Source organism: Diachasmimorpha longicaudata, chromosome 7, assembly GCF_034640455.1.
Source record: "Diachasmimorpha longicaudata isolate KC_UGA_2023 chromosome 7, iyDiaLong2, whole genome shotgun sequence".
In the NCBI taxonomy this organism is placed as follows: Eukaryota; Metazoa; Arthropoda; class Insecta; order Hymenoptera; family Braconidae; genus Diachasmimorpha; species Diachasmimorpha longicaudata.
In genome coordinates, this window is record NC_087231.1 from 9,113,361 (window position 1) to 9,136,308 (window position 22,948).

Below are 22,948 nucleotides of genomic sequence, written 5' to 3' on the forward strand. Positions count from 1 at the left end.
CCACGAATATTTTTGCGAGAAATGAAAAATACATTTTGCTTTATTATTTGCCGCGGAATCGATTACACCGTTTTTTTCTCTTTTAATTAGCTATTAATTGGGCAATTAAAAATTATTGATGGCATAGTATTGTACTCTTAAGCTATAGAATTCTCCGGAATTAATGATGAAACATTTTGGAGCTCGTTAATTAGCGGAGAGTGCGACAAAGTAGAAATGTTTCACTGATTCATAGTTTTCATATTTTTTTTTCGTAAACAGAAATACCGACTTGAATTATCCTATAAAAATTTATATAAATCGGGTATAATTTATCACATAAATTGAAAATTAAGTCTTATGTGAGACTGAGTACTCCCGATGAAGTGGGAGTTTTTTATTTACTGTAACTCTTCAGAGCTTTGGTTATAAAAAGAAAAATGGGGATTTTTAGTCGATGACGAGTGTTCCACTTTGCCTCACCTTTCTCCACTTCTTGCCTCTTTGGCTTATGACATGATCTGATACTCTAAAAAAATGTCTTGTCTCTCTAGATGATTCATTCCACTCACCATTCAATCCTGAATCAGAGAACCCTGTTACAACCTGAGACTGAAATTTCCGGGACATTTTCCTAGATTTTTTATTTCATGAGGATTTCACTGCCAATTCCAGCACTGGAACCATTACAAAATTGTAGTTTCAGTAATCTATAATTGTTTGCAATATGACCTGCAATTAAGAGAGAAAGATGCAAAATATATTTGGCGAGGAATAAATGGCGTTTAATATGAATTTTCCCCGAATGACATGAATTTTGCGGGTAATCCCAGTAGGAAGTACAAAATAATATATGTACAGAGTGAGTTGGTAAAGTCATAGGGGTCGCCTACAGCCTCCTGTACAAATGAAAAACAATATTTTCACGTTAGGGTATTTCCCCTCCTCTCGACCCCTTTTAACTTCCACCATGTACATCGTCGTTTATTTCACCATGGGCTTTTTCACAAAGATCGAGACGCCTGTTTGGCTTTACAAGGCACACGTACCACACATTCAAATACATTTGCAGGATATTAAAGAGAGTGTACAGTTGGCTAGATGCATATAACGTTCGTTATCGTCGTGCATAAATCAAGGTGGTACGAGAAACCGAGGTTTAGCCATGTATGACACTTAACAAGCGATCAGTTTCGAATCGATCGGCAACGCGCATTGCAGGTGCATTGCTATAAAATAATTATTTATGCACTGAAAAATAAGTGAAAAAGAGAATAAACGCACATTGGGGAGACTTTTTAGAAGACGTGCTTACGTTTGCGGTGGAAAAATTGACTTATGCATTAGGGGATGAGGGGTAAAATGAATTCTTGGGAGTATTAAATATGAAATATTACCCGAATAATGACGCCAGATAAAGTTTATCTCGCTTTAACGCTCTTTCAAGAAACGAAATAATAATTGTTTTAGACGCAGACACAGTCCAACTCGCACCACAATTTATTGGCGCCAATGGAGGAGTTGGCGAATTTTTTTACCAAATGCAGTCGAAACTACTTTTCGCATTCATTTCCTTTTTCCCCATTGGAATGTCATAGAATCTCTCTGGAAAAAATTTCTTACGTCACTCCTCAAATTCAATAAATCCTCGGGAATTTACGTCAGGAGTCAGAACCTAAAGAAATGCGTCCATTATCTGAAATCGGAAATTGCATATCAATCGGAAAATAGGGCTGTCGATGCCGGCGGTGCGGGTGAAAGCCCCCGAGCTGCAAAGGTGAGCCATGAATATACCACCGCAGTCAAAAGGACCTGCACATCCTTCCTGCACTGTAATACTGCAATGCGGAGTTGGACTTTCCCGTAGATTCTGCGCCCTGGCGGAAATTTCAAACAAATTTCACACCTTCACTCCGGCATTCAAGAGCGGCTCTTCAAGTGAACGAACCCATTCCACATTCGAGAATTATAAATACATGAGCAGTGGAGTTTTCAAGTAACAGACTCCAACTGACGACTCTATTTTCGTTAGTCCCTGTTTGCGATGTAAACGAGAATGTCCGATGTCATCCGGTCATCGCACATATTTGCCATTGCACAGCTTCAATTATCCCCCACAATTTGACACTGGTCAATCAAAGAATTGCTGATTCGTTGTGTCTGGTAACGGTCGGGGTTTACCTAACGGTAGCAAACTGCGTTTTATCGAGTGTGTGACAAAAAAAAAACGTGGGCACTCACCACCGTTAACTTGGTTTATACATTTAGAACTAGATTTGGTGCGTGAATTTCATTGGGAGAGAGTTATTTTAATCGTATCGAGGAAAATTATCTAGTTTAAGTCACCAGTGACATGGGTAGACACTTATTGGATGTGAGTGCGCCTTGGGAATCATTTCCAACTCATGGGCTCCAGGAATTTGAGGCATTTGAGTCCAGTGTTGCCGACGAGTTACATTCTTCCATTATTTATCTTCGTTATTCAGCGATTCAGAATAGAATAAGAGTCGGGTGAATATTTTTTAATGACTCGACAGTTTAAATGTTTTTTATTTGAAACTCTGCAACGATTTGCAGAAATAAAATTTGTGCTTGTCCTAAAGGCGATTTTGTATACCAAAACCAAACGGATTAATTGACTTTGTAGTGATTAGGGGAAATATTTGAATTCATCTGTGAAATTCAAACGAATTTCCATTTTTCTTCTGAAAAAAGTCTCTTCCTCTCGGTGCAGTTCGAGGAAAGCAATCAGAGATAGAAGTGTTACGAGTAAAAGAACTCTATAATCGAATAATGCCTGAACCTTGTAGTCCACTTTCATATCGATTAACACAACATGAATTCAAAATTTATCTGTTGATTCTAGCTTTCACCCCAGTTTTCACTGGATTCTACTTCTTGACCTGCATGAATGTTAATTTTCCAGTGTTTATCTTACAACCAGACAATGTGAGATATATTTTTCATTCTCTTTACTTCCTTGAGGGCACTCAAACGTGTGGTTATATCGAGAGATATCAGATCGATATGAAATTGCAGTAAATGTTTATTCTCCTCCATGTCCGACGACGCTCGGTCTGGCCCGGTGTATATTCTTAGACGGTCTCGAGATATCCATGTGCATGAATATACGTGTGCATAATTGCATGTGACCGTCCTCGAATCGATCGCACGTGTCACACACAGGTATTCCACGCACTGGAATGTCGACACCGGAATTGAGGCAAAACTCTCGAGCTCTGGGGGATGGGGTAATGGTGGTGGAGGTGCTGGAGGTGTTATCGGTGGCACGTGATATGTGATATCACGTCGTATCAAGATGATTAAAAAAAACTTCAATTTTCACGAGAAAATTTTACTCTCGAGATTGACTTGTCAAATATTTGATGGGCAGTCGTAAATAGAAAGGTTGAGGGATGAGTTCCCTTATCGTTCAACGTTGTAAAGATATTTTTAAAGAGTTTAAAAACTTTTAATTTGAGATAATGTCGGGGGAATTATAAACCCCAGGGTCGAGACTCAGTGAATGCACTTTGTTCAGTGCATTCCATTTAATGTAGAATTCACGGAGAAAAATATTCTGATTTCCAGGGACAGTGGTATCGACTTTTGGAACCGTAATTCTCGGGATTATCTTTTGTAGGAAATTATCCGGGGATGAACGCTTGAGACTTTATTATAACAAATTTCTGTTGCTAAAAATATTTAATTTCAAGAGAATTCCAAATAGAGGAAAATTGATTGCATCTCGTTAAGTAGCCGATTATCTTCATGATGAAATATTTCATAACGAACTGTTAGGTGCGTTTCCTGTACAGAATATCCTTATCTTCCAGAAACTTCTCTTGACAATTTTTCTCCAAAGCCGCTCGTCAAGGCAATTATAAAATCACCGAAGAGGTTCTCGCCCGATCGGATCTGCGTTTTACAAATTTATAGAATTGCGAGGGAAAGCTGTCCTCAACATCTCCCTCTACTGAATATAATTTTTTTAAATAATATAATCCACGATGTTACCATTCATTTTCAATTCTCCCCATAAGTGATCATTAATATTCCACCGGTAGCTCGAAGTTTGCAAAAATATTTCGCCAACTGATTTGCTGTAGATTTTCACCTGCTAAAAGCTACAATATATCCTCTCTAGTCCTAAAAATAATTTTCTAATAATCAGAGTTTATTCCACCTCAGTATCTAAAATCAATCCTCATACTGTATTCGTCCATCTCATAACGGAAATTTCCGGAAAACCTCTCATTTTATGCAAACCCCAGTGCACGTATTTATAGGCAAGAGTGCATTAACCCGAACGATTAAATTCCGCGTGAATTCATGACATAATTCCACATTAAATCCACCCATAATCTCCCAACGAAAATACATTGAGTTTTACTTCCCTCATGCGATAATCGATGCGCCCGATAGTGACAGAATGATTTTAGCATAAATAAATGCCGCTGCAACATTGTGAGCTGGTTTTTTTTATTTATTCATTTTCTCCCCCCATCATCTCAGTGTTACGTCACGGTGTCGTTTTACCACAAGCACATGATACAGATAGGCATACGAGCGAGAAGCCTGAAGTGCGTATCGGATGTTGGACGGCATAAGGGTAACGTTAGTAGGTACAGTGTTACACGGGAAATGTTCAAGTTTTTTCCCCCTCACCCCTTCTCATTTTATTACCTCTTTATTTTATTTTCCTTCTTCAACTACTTATGACTGAGTAAGAGTAGCTCGAATGAACGACCGCTCATCATTTCTGTCGTTCTCCGTATGTTCATGGTTACGCTTGAGAGGAACATTTGCAGGTAGCTCATCTCGTCTTCGCTTTATGTGTGGATGATCGATCCATTTCCGAGGGATCTTATGAACTTGTCTCTTTACTATCGTAAATGATGCATGGCTCGGAGTCGAGACGTGTCGCTCTCGCTCTTGCAATCGATGATAGCTTGATAAGAGTACACAGAAGCCCTAGTTGAGAAAGTGGTGGATTAAAAAAAGAGGATAAAAACTTGATGGGATTAACGAGGAATAGGTGCTCCCGTTTTTTTTTCATGTTAGAAGCCGAGATATGTTGACATCGCGACTGAACAATCCGGAGGATTGAGCAGAGCGTCAATGTATTAACTTTTCTCCGGAATAAATATCACGCGAAAAATCTAAAACACAGAGAGAGAGAGATACATTCGGTTCATTTGCCTCTCGGTGGATTCATATAAATTTACATAAAACACAAAATGTAAACGACCAAAAAAGGCCTTTAAAAGGTTAAGAGGAGAAATCCTGAATCTCAGTTTTTTATATTAAAAACCAGGACGTGTGTGGATTAACACGGCTGGATAGTCGGCGAGGAGTTGGGTAGATACGCAGGGGAATTGAGAGAGAGGATGAAATAATTGTATAAGGCAGAGAGACACTGGTGAGCCTTAGATGGCTCGAGTGTTTGTCCAGTCGTGTGGTGAGCTTAGACAAAAACTAGGATAGACCTAGAATGGATTTTAACTCGTTTTCCCAACATTATAGAGTGAAGAGCGATTTGATCTTCGAGCCGCTCGTGGATAATCACCCACACATGGTGCGGAAAAGTCTTTTCTGCTGTATAGTAAAAGCGTAAACTCTTAAATAACATAGCAAAAGCATTGGTTGGGGTGGGGAGGTGGGGTGAGGGGGTAGGGGGCAGCTGCGAGTGCTAGCACATCTTCAACAAACTCCGGTGCAGTGAACTTGGCAAGAAATCCAAGGTTGCGTGGTTTGATGATCTAGTTTTACTTCAGAGATATGATTCACCATTATGCATTCATATTCCCTCGAAGAGATGAAATGCGTTCACTTTTTTGCAGATGAAAGAGTATTTTTTTTTTTAGGTAATCCTTTAAATAGCCCATCGACGGAAATCTTTGAACTCAGCCTCTTCTATTTTACTTCAATACGGAGGTAAATATTTGTACGTGTCTAATGAGCCTTTCGTGTTGGAATTTTTTTTTGGCGTTAATTTACAGCTGGTTCACCTATCAATGTTGGGGATATAATTTACTTTGAAGGAAGAATTTAATTAAATTGAATTGCACTTGAACTGAACGGTGGTTTTTACGGTGGATATTTGTTGAAAAACTCGTTTCGTGTTATTGAATTTTCAATAATAATCGCTCATATTGAAGCTGAACCGATTTTTCGACGAGTACCAGATGAAAATTAGATGTAAATTATTCAGTAGTAATGCTCGGAGAGTTTTAAAACGATCGGATATTTCTCGATAGTCTCGGGGTGAAAAAACGAGAGTGTTAAGTTTTTCAGGTTAAAAAATCCCAAGCACTTGAGCGAGGGATTTTCCTGCAAAACTTGACACGATCATTTGTATGCAGGGAGGCTTGAGGGAAATACCAGATAATTTTGTAGCTGGAGGTATTTGTCGAATTATTCCCGGAGAACGGATCGCGGTCAGGTGCGATGCAATATATGAACTGAAAATTTTGAGAACAAATGGAGAGCAATATTCGGTTAGATATTCGAAGTTTATTTTTCAATAAATTTATTGCATACTAAGGCAGCCACATGAATTTTTTGTGGAGACTTGACACGTACATTTGTATGCCGAGTATTTTTGAGGAAAATTATGGATATATTTCCTTCTGATTGGCCCACGGGACGTCGAATACCACAATTCAATTGGTTGAAAAGGTTACAGGTCGGATAATCCAATCGAGCGTGAGAAATTCTCGGGTAAAAAATAATAAAAAATTTCAAAATTTTGTACTCAATATTTCAAAACCGAGTTTCTTCACCGATAAATTCATCATATCAAATTTATCCGTGTTATCTCCATCTCCGAAATTCACCGCAATTAATTTCAACTCATTGAGAGGAAAATTCTTCACTCCATCACCCCACAAGCTCTTTCCAAACGAATCGCTTTCCATTATTCCGACGTCAATGAGAGAAATGGGAAATGAGAGAAAATATTTCCCGAGCTAACGAGAAACAGTAGAAGCAACCAACAATTCTCATCTCAATCATTTTTTTGTTCATCACTGGCTCTTTTTCCAACTCAAAGTACAAAATTAAAAACAAATTATTTTCTATTCCTTTTAAGGCTCCACCGAGATTAGTATCTCCCCCACAGCAGCATTTCTCCCACTTATACCTTCAACTCCTAGAGTTGACTGATAAAAAAAATTTAATCACGCGATGATACGATTCTGATACACAACAAACCCGAAAGTCGATATATCGATGAGTAACTTGAGCGGATTTCTGTTGGGTAATGCGATCAGACATCACTAGCTCCACTCCTGTTCTGCGCCCCTCCTGCAGCCTCGAGAGTACATTGATCCTCTCACAGATCGACTCGAACCTGGTGATTTGATTACATTAAATTGATTGATGAACATTCCCATCATCCTCTCTAATCGTAAAAAACCATATCCGTCACACCTGATGATGCTCAAGCCCAGAACTACACTTTGGAATTAATTTTCCCGGATTAAAACGCGTGAATTATGAATACAAAAATGGTTATTTATGCGCGTGTGTGTGCCATGTGTGATGGATGGAATTCGTCCCGGGACGTCGTATAACGTTTTATGTGTGTGTGTGTGTGTGTTCGCGAGGACGCAAGGCTGCCTGGAGGACGCGTGCAGGAAATGCCAGAAGGGGCCCTCTGGAATGCCGTCGACGATACAAACAAACGAAATATACGTTCTAATATATACAAACCGTTCTCCTCGCACGTGTGTGAATGTTTATTTGTCAGTATGGGGTTCTTTTGTAGCTCTCGAAAGAATAAGATACTTTGGTCTGGAGGGGGTGGGGGTGATGAGAATATTGCAATGCAAATGTCTCCCGGGGTTCCTTTAGGGTCACTGCGTCACCCTCCCCCGCACTCCGGTCAATTCTTCGGTGGTCATTGAGGGCTTCTGAAACCCGTGTGAGGCAGATCGTTTGACTCGTGTACCATCAGTTAGATTTGAAAGGCTTGGCTGCTCGTACCTGAGAGAGAATTTAAAAAAAAATCACTTCAATAAAAACTCAAGATGCCTGGGAGATGAAGTGGACGTGTACTTACGGAATTTCGGCAAATTGTTTGTGGGGATCTCTTTGTTCGATTTCATGGTATGATCAGTCTCTTGGGATGAATCAGTCCTGGATATTGTGAGGATTGATTCTGAGAACGCTTGGGTGATTGGATGAAGCATTCAGGGGAGTCTTTAGGTTCGATGGGTTCGGGTGGATTGATGAATGAAGAAATTATAATAGGTCGGTTTAATTTATTGTTGTTAATAATATTGTACGTCATGGGATGTCGGTGGTGAGGTCGTTTAATGCTCAGATGATTTAGCACAACATAATTCAATACAGAACTGATCGAACATGTCAATTCAATTGAAGAATTTTGATATTTGTGATTTTTTTAGGTGAATCATATATACATAGACTGTTGTAGTGTTGATGTATGTGGTTTGATGTTGCGAAATATAAATGGTCTGAAATGTTTCGAAAGAAATATCCATTAGATTATGTTAATAGGAAATTTGTTGTTCCTTGAATTTGAGCTCTATTAAATAACCGTGTAACCTTCGATTTCACGTGACATCATGCTGGCCAACCATCCCACTGACTCAATGGTTCTCGACAAGATCCACAAGGAAAAAGTGTCTGGTTTGCAGTAACGGTCTGCGGATTCCCACTGAATCGGGGAGAATTTTCTCGGGGGAATCAGGGAAAAGATTCTAGTTCCCACAATTTTTCACGGAAATCCAGTTCTCATGGGGCTGGAATTAAAGCATATTCCATCCTTTTTCACGTATTTTGATACTGGAATTAAGCACCCTGGGGTTCTTCAATTGACACTTTCTCTTCTCAAATTATCCTCGATAATAGCTGTGTGACATCACAACCTAGCCAACCCCCTCCCTCTGTTGTGACTCGTCGCAAATTATAAAACTTCTTCCATTTCTTCATCGCGTGAAGTCATTCCCGCACCCAGAGATTCTGGATATGAGTACCACAAATCTGTATTTAATTCTAGCGTGTTCACCACATGTGGACACGATATAGTGTGCCATATTCACTCAATTGCTCATGATTGAGTGATTACTCATAATTTTTTTCCAATTTGCTTAACAAATTTGATGACCAAAAATTATTGAATCTTTTGTGTGTTTCTGGCCTATGGTACTGAAAACTAGAGACTTTTTCCCTCTACGTCATCAAAACGATGATAAAAAACCCTTAATCAGTAGAAAAAAAAAATACTCGAATACTCGTGATATCATGTAAACATCCTCAATTAGAGAGAGCCAAAAATTTTTGCTTATGATTTGTCGTCCTTCCTCCGGCCATAAATTTCAAATTGAATATTATTTTTTCCCTCATTCCCCCTCCTCCCCCCGTACGCCATCTCATACCAATGGAATGCTAAAGGGACTCTTTCTACACACCCAAGGAGCCGCCGTAATATTTGCGGTTTATATTTCGGCAATTACGTGTGCCATCAGGTAATTGGCGCCTGGAGGGGTGTATACACTCGCTTGGATTCTCAGGAGGTATCCACAGAATTTCTTTGAATGCTGCGCGACGATATTAAAACCCAATGGGAAGACCTGGGTCCCTGGTGGCTTGTGGTTTTCTAACGTGTTCCCCTCAAAAACGACTCTCACATTTTACCCACAAGAAGCAACAGGTAGTTGATGTAAGAGAATTATTTCCCCTTTTTCTACTCCTCTTATTTTCTCAAATAAAGAGGATAGCCCAAGCTATTCCTGATGATGCTCATTTAAAGTGATTCCTCAACGTGTTCCGACGCCAGCTCTGATTCTCCAAACGACGATACGAGAGACTGAAGGATATAATTGAATATAATTCACCAGCTTCAGCATTACTTAATGTTCACCTCAATGTCACTAACACAAATCTCCGGGGTTCCGCTTCGAAGGCAACAGCTCAATTAAAATAAAACCAATGGAAAAAAAGAATATCCCGCAATACCAACGATGCGAGAAGACCAGGTGTATTCAATCTTCAAACTTCATTCCACTCCATTGTATTCCTCGGAATCAGCAGATGTAGAGCGATCATCGTCACGGAAGTTTCGTGTTTGCATCCCAAAATCTCGACCCCACACGAATGAGTCGACGAAAAACAAAAGAATGAGAAATAAAAAAAACATCATCTCGAGTCCACTGAGGTGCATAAGCGTCTTCACCGAGCCTGTAATGCCCCTAAACGCGTTCATCCATCGATCCTCTCTAATTCGTGGAAAGAGGACAGCCCGAGAGAAACGAACAGGTGCAAGAGCCCCCGTGAGCGTATAACCTCCACGTCCTTAATTCTCCCTGAGTCCCCCTCCCCCACCGCCAACATCTCACCTTCCTCGTTTTACCTTGAGGGGCACCCCAGTCTCATCTTCCCAACTGGACAAGACTCTGATCTTATACCTCTTTGCCGTTCATTCTCGGTCTCTAATTCTCCCCGGCGAAGAAATAACAAAGGTGGAGGAGAGGAGGCAACGAAGAAGAAAGGAGAAAATGAAGAGAAAGAACAATAAAAAAAAATATCTAAAAAAGTTAATCGACCGCTTCCTCCGGTGTTTTCTGGTCGCTCTTGTTTAGCCTTGAGGGGTTGATATAGGGCCTCCTCCCGTATCTCGGTAGCAAATATTCCATTTTGGAGGGGGCGTTCCTGTTAAATTTTGACTTGGTAAACTGAAACACGAGAGGAAATAATCGCCGCCAGCTTCATACACTCGCATTTGCTAATTTTCAGTGCTAACTTTAAAACACGCCGAGAGTGGAGATTTTAAGTCTCGAGAGTGCTATTTCGGCGGCATCTCTCTGTCTGTGTCGCACATGTACTCACACCCCAAAGGGCCACCTCGTGGTGCATCCCAGTGTCTGGCGGCCTCTTCCACGATTCCACAATGGGCCCGCCGTGAATATTCAGCGTTTAATAAAAATAATATTTTTTATAATGATGAATGCGTTTGGGAAAGGTTTCGACGAGAGTGAAAGTACACCGGAATTCTTGAGGCCGCCCAGACTCACTCACTCACTCACTCACTCGTACATTACGCAAGATATGTGCCAACAGGTGCATTGACTATGTTATGTAGGCCCACTGTCCCACTACAACTCCACCCTGTGTTTCATAAATCTGGTGGATTTCCACCGGCATCGATCAATCGATTTAATTTGCTTTGCATTTACGAGATAAGACGGATTGGGTTTAGTTTCACGGGGAGTTTAATAAACTTCGACGATTCGCTTTCTGCGGACGTTAATCCAGTTTATCGGTTACACGCAGATGTTTTTCATTTTCATATCTCATTGGGAAGTTTATGGTATTATGATACATTAGTCGGAGATGTGGAGGAAAATTTTTGCATTAATTTCAACGAGATTGAGATTTCTAGTTCTTCTTTCGTGATTATTATCGGTGCGCCAGGGAATACGTCTGTAATTGCATCGAGGAGGGTTATTTCGCGTTTGCGAGGCTCCTTTAATTGAGGCTCTAAGAAGGAATAGAGGAATTAAATTCAAACTCCCAACATCACGAATTCAGATGACACTGAGCCTGAATGTTGGAGAAATTTTCAACTGTACGGCCGAGACGGTGAAATGGGGCTGCGGTGAGAGCATTGATGTTCAACTCCAAATGTTGTGCAGTATTCATAACAATGCGATGAAGACGCATCGTCAACAACGTATTGTCCAATAATATCCACTCAGTCATGAATCTCAGACGAGAGAGAGAGAGAGAGTTCTTGAGAGGAAAGAATTCATGCGATTCAGCGCGGATTTTTCCTCTCCCACTTCTGCCAATAAATATTTCCCGCGCATCGTAATCCCCTTCGCTTCATATCCTTGAACATTGCTCCGGACAATTATCGATGTCATTGTTTATTTTAGCACCGTACCAGGATAAAAAAGGGGGAAAACGGGGAAAAAATGACAGAGCGAATGAACCTTCGATATACCAAGGAAGGAATGAGAGATCATTTTAACAGGAATATTGCGTGATTAAAATCAACTCTCAGTTTGTCTTGAATATGCTGCACGTGTATATCATTATCACCTCACGGTGTTGTGCGTGGTGCGGGTGAAGTACACGGCACGCACACCAACTATTACTTATAACACACTTTCCCTTATTCATATGAGTGCGAGTCAGTGTATTTACTATTGAAGTAGTTTGCACGGCTATATTATATTTGTGCGCCATGTTAAGTGTCTGAGCGTGTGGTCCATTGGACAGACTACTGCATCATCTGAGTGAGGGGTGAGGGGCCAACACTTATAATAAGAGATGTGGATTAACATAAATCTAACCGCGGTACACCGTAACGACTACCCGTAGGACAGGTGCGTGAGTGTATTACGACTTTTTCGCGGGAGGGCATGACTCTGTGGTTATACTTTCCGCACAATTTTTTTTATTTTTCTTCATTCTTGGGTTATTATTGCCTCCCTATCTCTACCCCCTTGCTTTTTCACCGTGTCTGCAATAATATGTGGAAATAAAAGAATATTAATTCTGTTAGTGGGTTCATAAACGTAAAATATACTCTCCGGCTCTTTGTTCCGGGGACATTTTCGGTATTTTTGGTTTATGAAAATTGTTTTACGCTCGCAATGAGTAGTTTTTTATGCCTTTTTATGCTTCGCTCGTCTTACTTTATACTCTTTTGTTCTACATGTACATAAATAATTCTATTACTCGGTATTGAATTATAGTCTTATAACGGGTAAAATTAAATTGAAAATTGAAAGGTCATTGTATTGAACACTGGAGTTACCTCAATTACTCCTTTAATTTGTAAACATACATCTCTGAATGAATTAATGACATATCAGTAAATTGAATACTCATCGTGTTTTCATTTTAAGGATACATTTGTACTTTATGTTTTGCGTGATTTTTTTTCCCATCTAAGATGCAATTTGTTTTCATTTACATCAACTTCTACTTATCCCATTAACCCACAAACCGCTCGGCTGTAGAAAAAAGTCAAACATTTATTTAACGTTTTTTTTTTGTTAAGAGAAACGTGACGCACGCGATGTCCCGTGGGCGGTTGCAGAGCCCTCCAGAGCCAGATGGTTCCTAGGCAAAAGGCTCGTTTTATTTAGCCCCAGAGACTTTACCAGACCGATTATCCCCTTTGACTTGTGAAAATCGCAGTCCCTCTCACAATGCTTACAATTCGTGAAGTTGGATAATTAAAGGGCTCGGTAAAACCGGCCAGTTGGCATCACCGAGACCTCCAGACGCGGATACCCACTGATGGATCGATCGAAAAACGTGACGTTTCCACCACTCCGTTATTTCTCTCCTCCCTCCCCCTCGTCCCTTCCCTCTTTCGTTCAGTATGTCTCAATGATAAAAGAAACAGGCGAATGGAAATGTTGTTAAAGACGCTTCGAGGAGGGAGATTATCTGGAGTGCAGTTTGCCAGGGGGATGACATAAGAGACATTTTTATATATCGCACCATTGGTTTGCAAAAAACGAGGTCAGAAATGTGTCTCTCTGCCAACGTATCTCAACGTCTTTTCCCCCACATATAAATTTTTTTTTTCTTATTTGACGCTGGGCAACATGTGTGTCTTGATCCCGTGCGTGGAGACCTTGACAAGGGAAAATAAATTGTGGATTGCCTTCGCAGAGACTGAAGAATTTAATTGGTCGTCAGCATTGAGAGGTTGCTAATCATAATGAATACAATCATGAAACTTAAGTTTATTGTGACATTTTGTTGACAATGAGTGGAGAAGTGATTGTTTGGAGACAACTGATGAATTTGTACAATTATCTTCACAATAAAATTTGATAGTGGAATGGCGATGAGTTGCGTAGAGGTTGCAGATTATTTAAAAAGTGGTTGGGAAAGATAATCAGAGAACTTGTAAAAAATTTGGCGAAATTTCTCCGAGCAAAATGAACATTGCATCATGAAATTTATACGTAACGAAGAGTTTCCTTCCAGTTTAACATGTACCCTCGACAAATTAAAGAGTAAATCCAAATCCTTAACCAGAAAATTGAGTGTCGTGGTAAAGGAATAAGAAGGATCTTGAACGCGAGGGTGTTAAAGAGAGGCCAGATTGCAGTTAACATGCGAAAGCAATTACGTTTACTCCCATGTATTTTCCCTTGACTCGATTTACCACCACGAACGATACATTTTCTCTAAGCATACCCAAAGACCCACCACCTCTACACAACTTCCCCATCTTTAGAATGCCAGTACATAGAAACTCACAACTCGAAACAATGTCGCACGTCAGTGAAAAAAATTACTGAGATGTACCATGCACAGTGCGGCTGAATCGTCCCGAGAATAGGTTTCATCCTAGCGGTTTTGTTAAATTTACGCTGATCGGGGTCTAGAACGTCGGGGCAAGTTCGTTAGGACAAAACCTAACGTATCATCGTGATGACTCTTCGATCCATGAATCAAGTTTAACTGGAGTTAACGAGGCGACTGTATAGAACCTCGGGAATTTAATGAGTCTCTTGAATTTTTTGGTCGCGAATGGGGGTTCCGGTGTCATATTTTTTTTATTTGAATATTTTGCATTCGAATGATACAAAGAATGACAATAATTCGAAGCTACCTTCACCGGAGAGTCATAAACACAATGATGGGGACGAAAAATGAACTGACTCCTCAATATACAGAGAAGGAAAAACAGGTGAAATTTTTTTTTCCAAATTGGGGGAAATTTTACGGTGTATTGATTTGAAAAAATTCGGTAAATGTGAATGTTGGGAAATCTATAATAATCTGTAGTCTACGCTAAACTGTAAAATATTCTCCACTATCCTTCAACCACAACTACTAGCCTGCACTCTCACTCTTTCATATAATATCCAAGTTATGCGTTTCACCGGAAATGATAGAAAGATAATATTCCACTAGAAGAATAATCCAAATTAGCTCAAACAGGCGCATTTATCTGAATTACCCTTTAATGTAAAAATGATCTTAATAGCTCCCTAATGCTACCTCTATTGTACTCGGAAGCACATAATTAATTAATTAAGCTCAGGAGCATGACAAAAAATTGCAGTCTAGTTTCTCCACTTGTTAATCCTTCAAAATCATTCTGATTCCAGATAAATCATGTTCAAACGACTGGCAAAAGTGAGACGACACAGCGCAGACGAGGTTGGTGCATCGCTTCCACCAACTCCCCTGGACGAGCCGCCTGGAAATGCGGGAACATCGAATAAATTCCTGGATGTACCGATCCATCAGGCATTTAATCCAGCAATACTCCGTGGCTCGAAATTCAAGTATGCGAGAAGAAGTTGTGGCGATGCTACGGCCATTCACTCAATGATCCTCACCGATGAGACTGAAATTGGTACACGCGTTGGAGTTGACAATGATTATCAAACTGTCACTGCTGTGCCGGCTTTCATCGTCGAGCATGAGCCTGAGAAAGCCCGAGGTAAATATTACGCTATGCTAATAGAAAATGTCAGGGATTGCATGTGATTATTAAATCACAGTTGCCATGACTATTAGATAAAATAAATTCTCCAGTTCCTGGTAGCGTAATTGGAGAGTGTCTGATACGTAATTAGACGCGTCGGGGTCCGAATCCCGGTGGGACAGTGAAGTACTGTAACTCGGTGGTTGGATCATAGACTCATAATATCAGAATTGTTTGTGAATACACAATCAATATATTCAAAGGCGAGACGAAGGCGAAAAACTTCACCTCAAACATTCTTTCAAAACCGCGAAAAAATCACAAAAACCATGAAACGGGCTTTGTAAAAATTCCAATGAATAGTTACATTCCCAGAAACCCACGTGACAAATTCCACCATGAAAACGCATAAAGAGAGAATGGTGAATGTCCGATAGATGCAAATGAGGCATCGGTCTGTCGATCCTCAATCGTGATGGTGCGATTTTGCAATAGATAAATCAATTACGAAATCAATTGTAATGAAACAACGTGGGTGGCGGTAAAATTCGCGTTAATTACCCATAACGAATTAATCCGCAAAATACCAAAGAATTCCGTCTTCAATTAATTACCTGTATTGCCAGAATCCTAGATTTTCTCGGGATCTCCCAATCGAGCTAATGAATTCTATCATTTACTGAGAACAATGGACTGATGATCGTCTCATCTCTTATTCCGTTACCTCGAAAAACCAGTAGAAAGAAAACTATAATAGCCCTCGCGTGATTGATGGCCGTGTAAAATGCCCCCTAGAAAATTTTCTCCCCCCTGCCATTACCCCATCTCAATTTCCCATTAACAAACTATAAATTAATAAATCCCATAAATTCCTCTCTCTCTCTCCCCCCAGTAGCCCGGGAAGTGGCATCACCAGAGTTAAAAACCGGTAGCCATCTGCCTATCATTGAACACAACAAAAATCCACGAATTAATCGCAAGACGCCTCGAACAATCCGGATATTCCGGATTGTATCAAACCTACCAAGCCGGTCGTGAGAGCACTTCCCTCAGCCGCAGAAATGAAAAGAACTCGATGAAAAAAACCTAATAACTGATAAAACAAAGAAAAAAAAGCAAAAGTCTAAAAGACTATTTTTACAACGCTACCTCCCCCTCCACAATTGCCGTTGTCCTCGAGGACTCTTAGCAATATCGTCACGTGGCGTCTCTAAGTACACGAAGCTTTCCAGAAAGGAAGGGAATGAACGCTCTGCTACTTGCTAGAATGTGTCCTGAGCATGGGTGAGTGCGTGTGCGTGCTTATAACACGATGAGAAACGACAACAAACATCCCAAGTAATATAACGATGAAAACGAAGTAGTTCTCAGTCTTGTCGGTGTATCTCGTACCAGCAAATACAAAACTCGGCTTTGATACACCTCAAGTGCGTGTGTAGAGCTCTCTGTTTAATCGATAACTCGTTCAGGCCATTTACCCCTTCTTCATACAACCAATCAATTGCATCTCCCTTTGGACATTGGACATTGGACTCTCCCTCTCACTCTTCATCTAACTACTTGGATACTTGGTGGACTACTGTCCTTGGCCGGGAGAAGAAGAACAACTCGGACTAGGGGCATATCGTGAAAACCGGAAATTATTACGTCCGTCGTTTGGCGTGCGAGCGAGTCTTTTATAAGATTTACGACTGAGCTCATACGTCCAAAGTCAGGAAGACTACACTGGCTGGGATTTTCAGTGAGCTACAAGGTATACAACGTACACAAGTTTAATTCTCTCCTCCGATGGTGAAGTAGCCCCCACCCATAGTCATTTTCAACGAGTCATCGAACGCACATCACTGGATACTTAATGCAGTCCTACGCGCCGGATGTTACGAGCCAGTGGTACACATATCTCATCCAAATGAGACTCAAATGCACATTACGATGGGGCAAATAAAAACGAGATATTTGAAAATATATCATACGGATGAGGTGTGGTGGCGGTCCTCGTGGCTGGATACGGGAGGGGCTTGAGGCCATACTAAACACGGTATTTCGACATCGTAAAAGTCAACAGGGCGAAGACGTTAAACCCGCGAATACGGTTTTGATGGTACCTAATAAAAAATATTGTATAAGTGTACTGAAGCATTCAATCGGTCCTTTTTTTCTCTTCGTTTTTTGGGTAGTTTGCGGCTTTGAGAACCACTCGTGATCCTCCCTGCCCCCCTCCCTATCCGGGCTTAATGTAATCTTCGTGAATCAGCGTTAATTAAGCATTCGAATCCACTTACTAAAACGATTTCGTTATTATGCCTGTGATGATGTGAATAATCTTTAAAAGATGCTGAAGAATGACTGCGGTAGCTTGAGATGCTAATCAGGATGCTAATGTGGGGTTTTGAGAGAATGAAAGGAACTCAGGGAGGAACTGTTGGGAGGGAGGGCCGGTGGGCGAGGGGTGTCTGCAACTCCGCACTCTCGGTAGCTTCTGAGGAGGTGCAAGGTGGAAGCGGTTGTGGTGCGTTATCTCTCGTCAAAAAGAAACATGTGTTTTCGATACCTGAATTGGTTGACGATTCATGCAGGAATATGGGGGGGAACCCGTTAGCTGGTTTCTCTCGACACCCTGGTGAAAAAGTAGTCCCAAAAATATCCCGGTAACTTGGCTGAACAGTTGCCCACTTTCCTCATACGGCCCATCATGTACAGGAACACCGCCATATGTCGTTGTAGCTCGGGTTATTATAACTTTCTTGCTTTTTGCTATGTTGACATTGTATGAAACATACCAATGCTTCCCATTAACGTTTTCAGAATGAACGAGTGGGCATTTTTTCGACCCTTGGCAATTTTTCGTGTCCCAGAGGTGAACCAGAATGCAACGTAGAATGTGTTTTACAGTTTGGAAATATTTTTACGACACTACGGATAACTTTGTGAAGTTGTATTATTTTTTCTTTTTTTTTTTGCTGGTGGGGTTGATGAGCCGGAGGATGGTTTTTTTAATGGACCTTTAATTTTTAGGGGGAATTTTATTTTATACAGAATTAATGTCTCAACCGGATATTGCAGCTATAATTTAACCCAACAATCTTGTATTTATTTCTGTTAACACGGAGTTAATACGTAATACCCTATAAATTTCGTGCGAATTGATCTTTATTAACGTTTTATATCTTATTTTACAGGTTTGAGTGTGTGGGGACGGAGGATGAGCAAAAAAATCGAATCCTTCCGGCGTGTCGGCTCGAGAGAGTCCATCTGTGCACTCGAACGTGAAGACACCGTTAACAATAACAATCACGAGAGTAATAACAATAATACCGATAAATCCCAGGAGAATCGTAAAAATGATGGTAAATTGTTGTCAAGACGATCACCATCGCCGTTCAAATCATTCTTCATCAGAATGGGTTCAACCGGAATGTTGAACTCCACTAAAACAATGAGAAAATCTTCCAACTGTGATGATAGACTAAAAACCACTGATAAGGAAACACTATTCAGAAGCTGCAGTACATCACAATTGAATACGAGTCCAACTTATGTCAAAGGTGACGATCCCTCGGAGGGAATTGATCTTCAGATTGCTCATAGAAAAGACAAGACAATGTCCTGTGATAATCTTGTGGATAATCACGACGATGATGTTTTCGAGGAAATATCGATGACCTCATCATCGAGAAGATCATCATCCTCGGGTTTTGGTGCTTGTGATTTCAACGATACGCGAAATGATTCACTGAGAAAATCGAGTAGTTGTGACTTCAAGGAAACAAAGAGATGTAACTTTCCCTATGCCTTCTTGCGTTCAAAATTATCCGTCCTACCAGAAGAACGAAATGGTCCTCCACAGACGAAGGAGGATCGTCTCTTCAAAGCCACCTCCGAGGAGCATTTTCCAGTTTTAAAAATCGACGAGTCCTTCGATGGTACAACGACCCTGGGCAGACGACGGAGTAAACACACGAACGGGGATAATCCTCAAACACCTAGATTCAGCCGGAATTCATACGCCGAGTATAGAAGTGGTAGGGCATCCAGTAGTCTCAGTAAGTGTGACCCAGACAGGTACAGTCTCAATCCGAGTAACCTAGAGCGAATGGAGGACACATTGAAACGCGAGGAGAGATGCTACAGTCCATTTATACGTCCACCAAGAAATGTACAACCAACGCTCACCGAATCCACCCAAGAGACATCAGACTACCCGCAAATCGATAATTACAGATTATCGGAGACGTCTTCCCTGGGTGCCGAGTTGGATGTCATAGCGACACTGAGAAATCATCGGCGCAACTCGGCCCCCTGTCCTGAGCAAAGACTGTCATCGCATTACGTCAGTTCTAACGAATCGGGGTATGATTCGGACGGTGCAGGAAGGGGTGAATCGACCGCAACATTTGAGAATGAAACAGTTAGTTTGAAGTGTACAGATAGCTCTGACACTAGTAGTGTTATTGATTCGGAGCTTGAGAAACCAATGAGAAGTTCGACGCCTAGTGAGTGCCGCGATGTGACCAGTAATCTCAGTGTTAAGGCGATTAAATCCGTTAGAAGTGTGTCTGATATGAACGAGGGAATTGATGGCCTCAGGTGGCATCAGAGCACATCTGGCAGACTGTTGCCGAGCATTCATCAGGGCGCGTACGATGATAGCCCGTCAAATCGATTATCATTGTGCTCGGATAGCGTGCAGAGTATTAAGATAGAGCAGCAGCAGGTGGATTGTACACCGCCTCATCGGGTTAGACTCCAGCAGGATAAAACCAGATTTCTGAGTGACATTATTCAGCCACCGAGAAGGGTTAGGAGATGTCGAGCGGTGCAGTTGATGAGGAGGGATGGCAAGGATAGTCTGGGGATTAGATTGGCTCAGCAACATGGAGGGGAGATGAAGTATATTGTTGTGCAGTTGGAGAATGACGGAATTGCACACAGGTGAGATGATTTCTATTGCCAAAATACATTTTTCCGTTTATTCATTGAATGAAAAATAATGGAAATAATGATAAATTGATATTTTACTGTACCATTTCTCATTTTCTTACCGTAAAATTGATTTCTAGGGATGGAAGATTACGTTTAGGTGATGAAATAGTCGAAGTAGAAGGTAAAGAATTGCGAACACTGAAAACCCTCGAGGAAGTACAGGAATTCCTTAAGTCATTTACGGGTAATAAGGTGCGACTGACTACGGCGTACGAGGAAACCGTACCCGAGGGATATACAGAGACAACAGCTATCCCCAAGGAGTACGAACACCTTGAGAATGCCAAGAATCTCTCAAATGCATCACAAATGGATAATCAGAGGCAGTGTGATGTATCGGGTGATCGAGTGGAGGTGGATAAGCAGGTGGATGCTTTGCAGAGGAAACGGCCAAATTATCTTCCATTAACGTGTGTTACGAAGGCTAGAAAGGATCCTGTTGAACCTACACCGGATGCCGACCAGTACTTGACGAGACATGCTGCGAGATTCGAGAAGGGCATTGGAAAGCCGAGTCTTGGGTTCAGCGTTGTTGGTGGCAGAGACAGCCCGAGGGGAGAGATGGGAATTTTTGTGAGGCGAGTGTTTCCTGGAGGCCAGGCGGACTCCTCCAAGGCCCTCTTCCAAGGTAACAATTCAATAGAATAACTAAATAGTGATAAACAGTGAATAAAAACATTGTCAAATTAATAGGTACGAAGGATTGCGGTTAATAGAGCACAACGGACAAATTCTCTTAACGTTGCGAACCTGAAAAACCAGAGAAATAGAATTAAATAGATACTCGAGACACGACTAACTTACTGATAGTTTAAACTGACAACTCCCAACTATTAAATTACACGTTTTGTATCAAGCCGGTAGAAATAGCCAATCATCTGCCTTAAGGAGATTTCTTACTTCACTATTGCATTATTGGCACGCGATGGATTACTGTTTCGAGGATTCTTCCGCATTGAGAGGGATTCAAGTGGATGGACTGATCAATGAAGTGAAACGAAGAATGGGAAAGGAGGTGCAAATAAAACATGAATTGTACATGAGACGAGAATGGGGAGTGGGAATAAATGAGAAAAACGGTCTTCAGTTTTATTCGTGGGCACATCTCTAAGTCTGACAAAAGGTTCGAGGCAAAATCCAAGCACGTAGCATTCGCGTATTCACACTCAAACACCCAGTTGAACATACCCAGAATCGTTAATCCGAAACATGGAGAACGAGACAAGCATCATAAACATTTTTGGCTGGGTCATTTTATTTCATACGCCTTCTTTTTTCCCCACTTCTCGATGTTTTACGGTGTAAAACAGATCTTTTAAGTTCACCAACACTGACTTGTTTTGTGGAGGGTATGAAACGCATACTGATCGGTAATACGGTCTTTGCCTCATTGACCTCTTACAAGGCCCCCTCTTTTACCCCTTTCTGGTGGTTTTATTTTTCATTTACCTTTTTTTTACCCTCCTTCCTTCTCGGTGAGACCTCTGTCCGTTGATCCACAGCCTGGAAAAGCCGTTTTTTTCCCTGAGGATGGGAGAGTTGATGCGGTCAGTTTCGTGTTTCAACCGTCAACAGGCCTCGTGTTTTTACGACGGTTTTGCGAATAAACCGAGCGCAGTTTCCTCGTGCCTTCGAGCCTCGCTGCATGCTTCTGTAACGGGCGCTCGTTGGGCAAGTACCCAACGATAAGAGCTACCTAGAAACGCACGGTGCAGGGACCCGTTGAGTATCCGAAGACCCTTGCAAACATCTCATGAAAGATACCAGAAAGACGAGGGGGGAATGTGCGTACGCTGTCGGTTTTTTTTTCTCTCCTTCTCCAGACTTTTTCTCCTCTCTGTTGATTTTTTTCCCCCGTTTTTATTACAACATGAGGACTTTGATGGATCACAGGGTACATATTTGTCGGGTAGATTTAATGGGTGACGTAAATATTTGTGTGAGTAATGGGATGCGCTTGGAGACTAATTTGATAAGAATATCTTGTCTGGTTATGTGATTAAATTGCTTATGTCGATGTTTTTCATGCTTTCAGGAGATGAAATTCTTAGTCTCAATGGCAAACAGTTGCGGGGGTGTACGCATCAGGAAGTTATTGAGTTGTTCAAGGCTGTTAGGGAAGGGGTAGTGGAGCTGGAAATCGCTAGGAGGCATAGGTAATTTTTTTGTCTTTCTGTTTTTTAAAGGAAGCGATAGGAGATATTTTTGATGTTATTACGAATTTTATTTGTTCATTTTTCAGGTATCCAAAGACTGCATTGAAATCAGCGCCGTACTAGCAATTTGTCGACAATAGAAAACAGAATCACCCACCGGAAGTGCTGACAAATTTTAGACTCTAGTCTCATTAAAAAAAAAGGATCTTCATATTTGTTGCATTTAATTTATTTCGTCCATAAGTATTGTTTAAATCGTTCTCGTTTTTATGAATCCTTTTTAACTTATTTTATAAGATTTTATACAAAATGCAAAACGTTAATAAGCGAGATCACTATATCAGCTTTCATTAATAGTTCCAGAGAAATAAATAATTGTAATTTTGTAGAA

General features: G+C 40.9%; 1 protein-coding gene across 9 annotated transcripts in view; it reads left to right on the top strand.

Moving 5' to 3' along the window:
• LOC135164283 (protein scribble homolog) overlaps nt 1-22,938 on the top strand; it is a 32,623-nt gene extending 9,685 nt beyond the window's left edge. For 4 of the 9 annotated variants that reach the window (XM_064124482.1, XM_064124480.1, XM_064124481.1 and 1 more), the window contains 5 exons: nt 15,096-15,433; nt 18,598-20,350; nt 20,479-21,029; nt 22,437-22,557; nt 22,644-22,938. In XM_064124482.1, the coding sequence (XP_063980552.1) occupies nt 15,103-15,433; nt 18,598-20,350; nt 20,479-21,029; nt 22,437-22,557; nt 22,644-22,680 (2,793 nt within the window). In that variant the 5' untranslated portion in view covers nt 15,096-15,102 and the 3' untranslated portion in view covers nt 22,681-22,938. Of the gene's footprint in view, nt 1-11,957; nt 12,339-14,647; nt 14,672-15,095; nt 15,434-16,520; nt 17,172-17,233; nt 17,520-18,597; nt 20,351-20,478; nt 21,030-21,094; nt 21,525-22,436; nt 22,561-22,643 lie in introns of those variants that run through there. The other 5 variants (XM_064124483.1, XM_064124485.1, XR_010299267.1 and 2 more) reach the window with 5 other exon arrangements.
• The last annotated feature ends 10 nt before the right edge of the window (nt 22,939-22,948 follow it).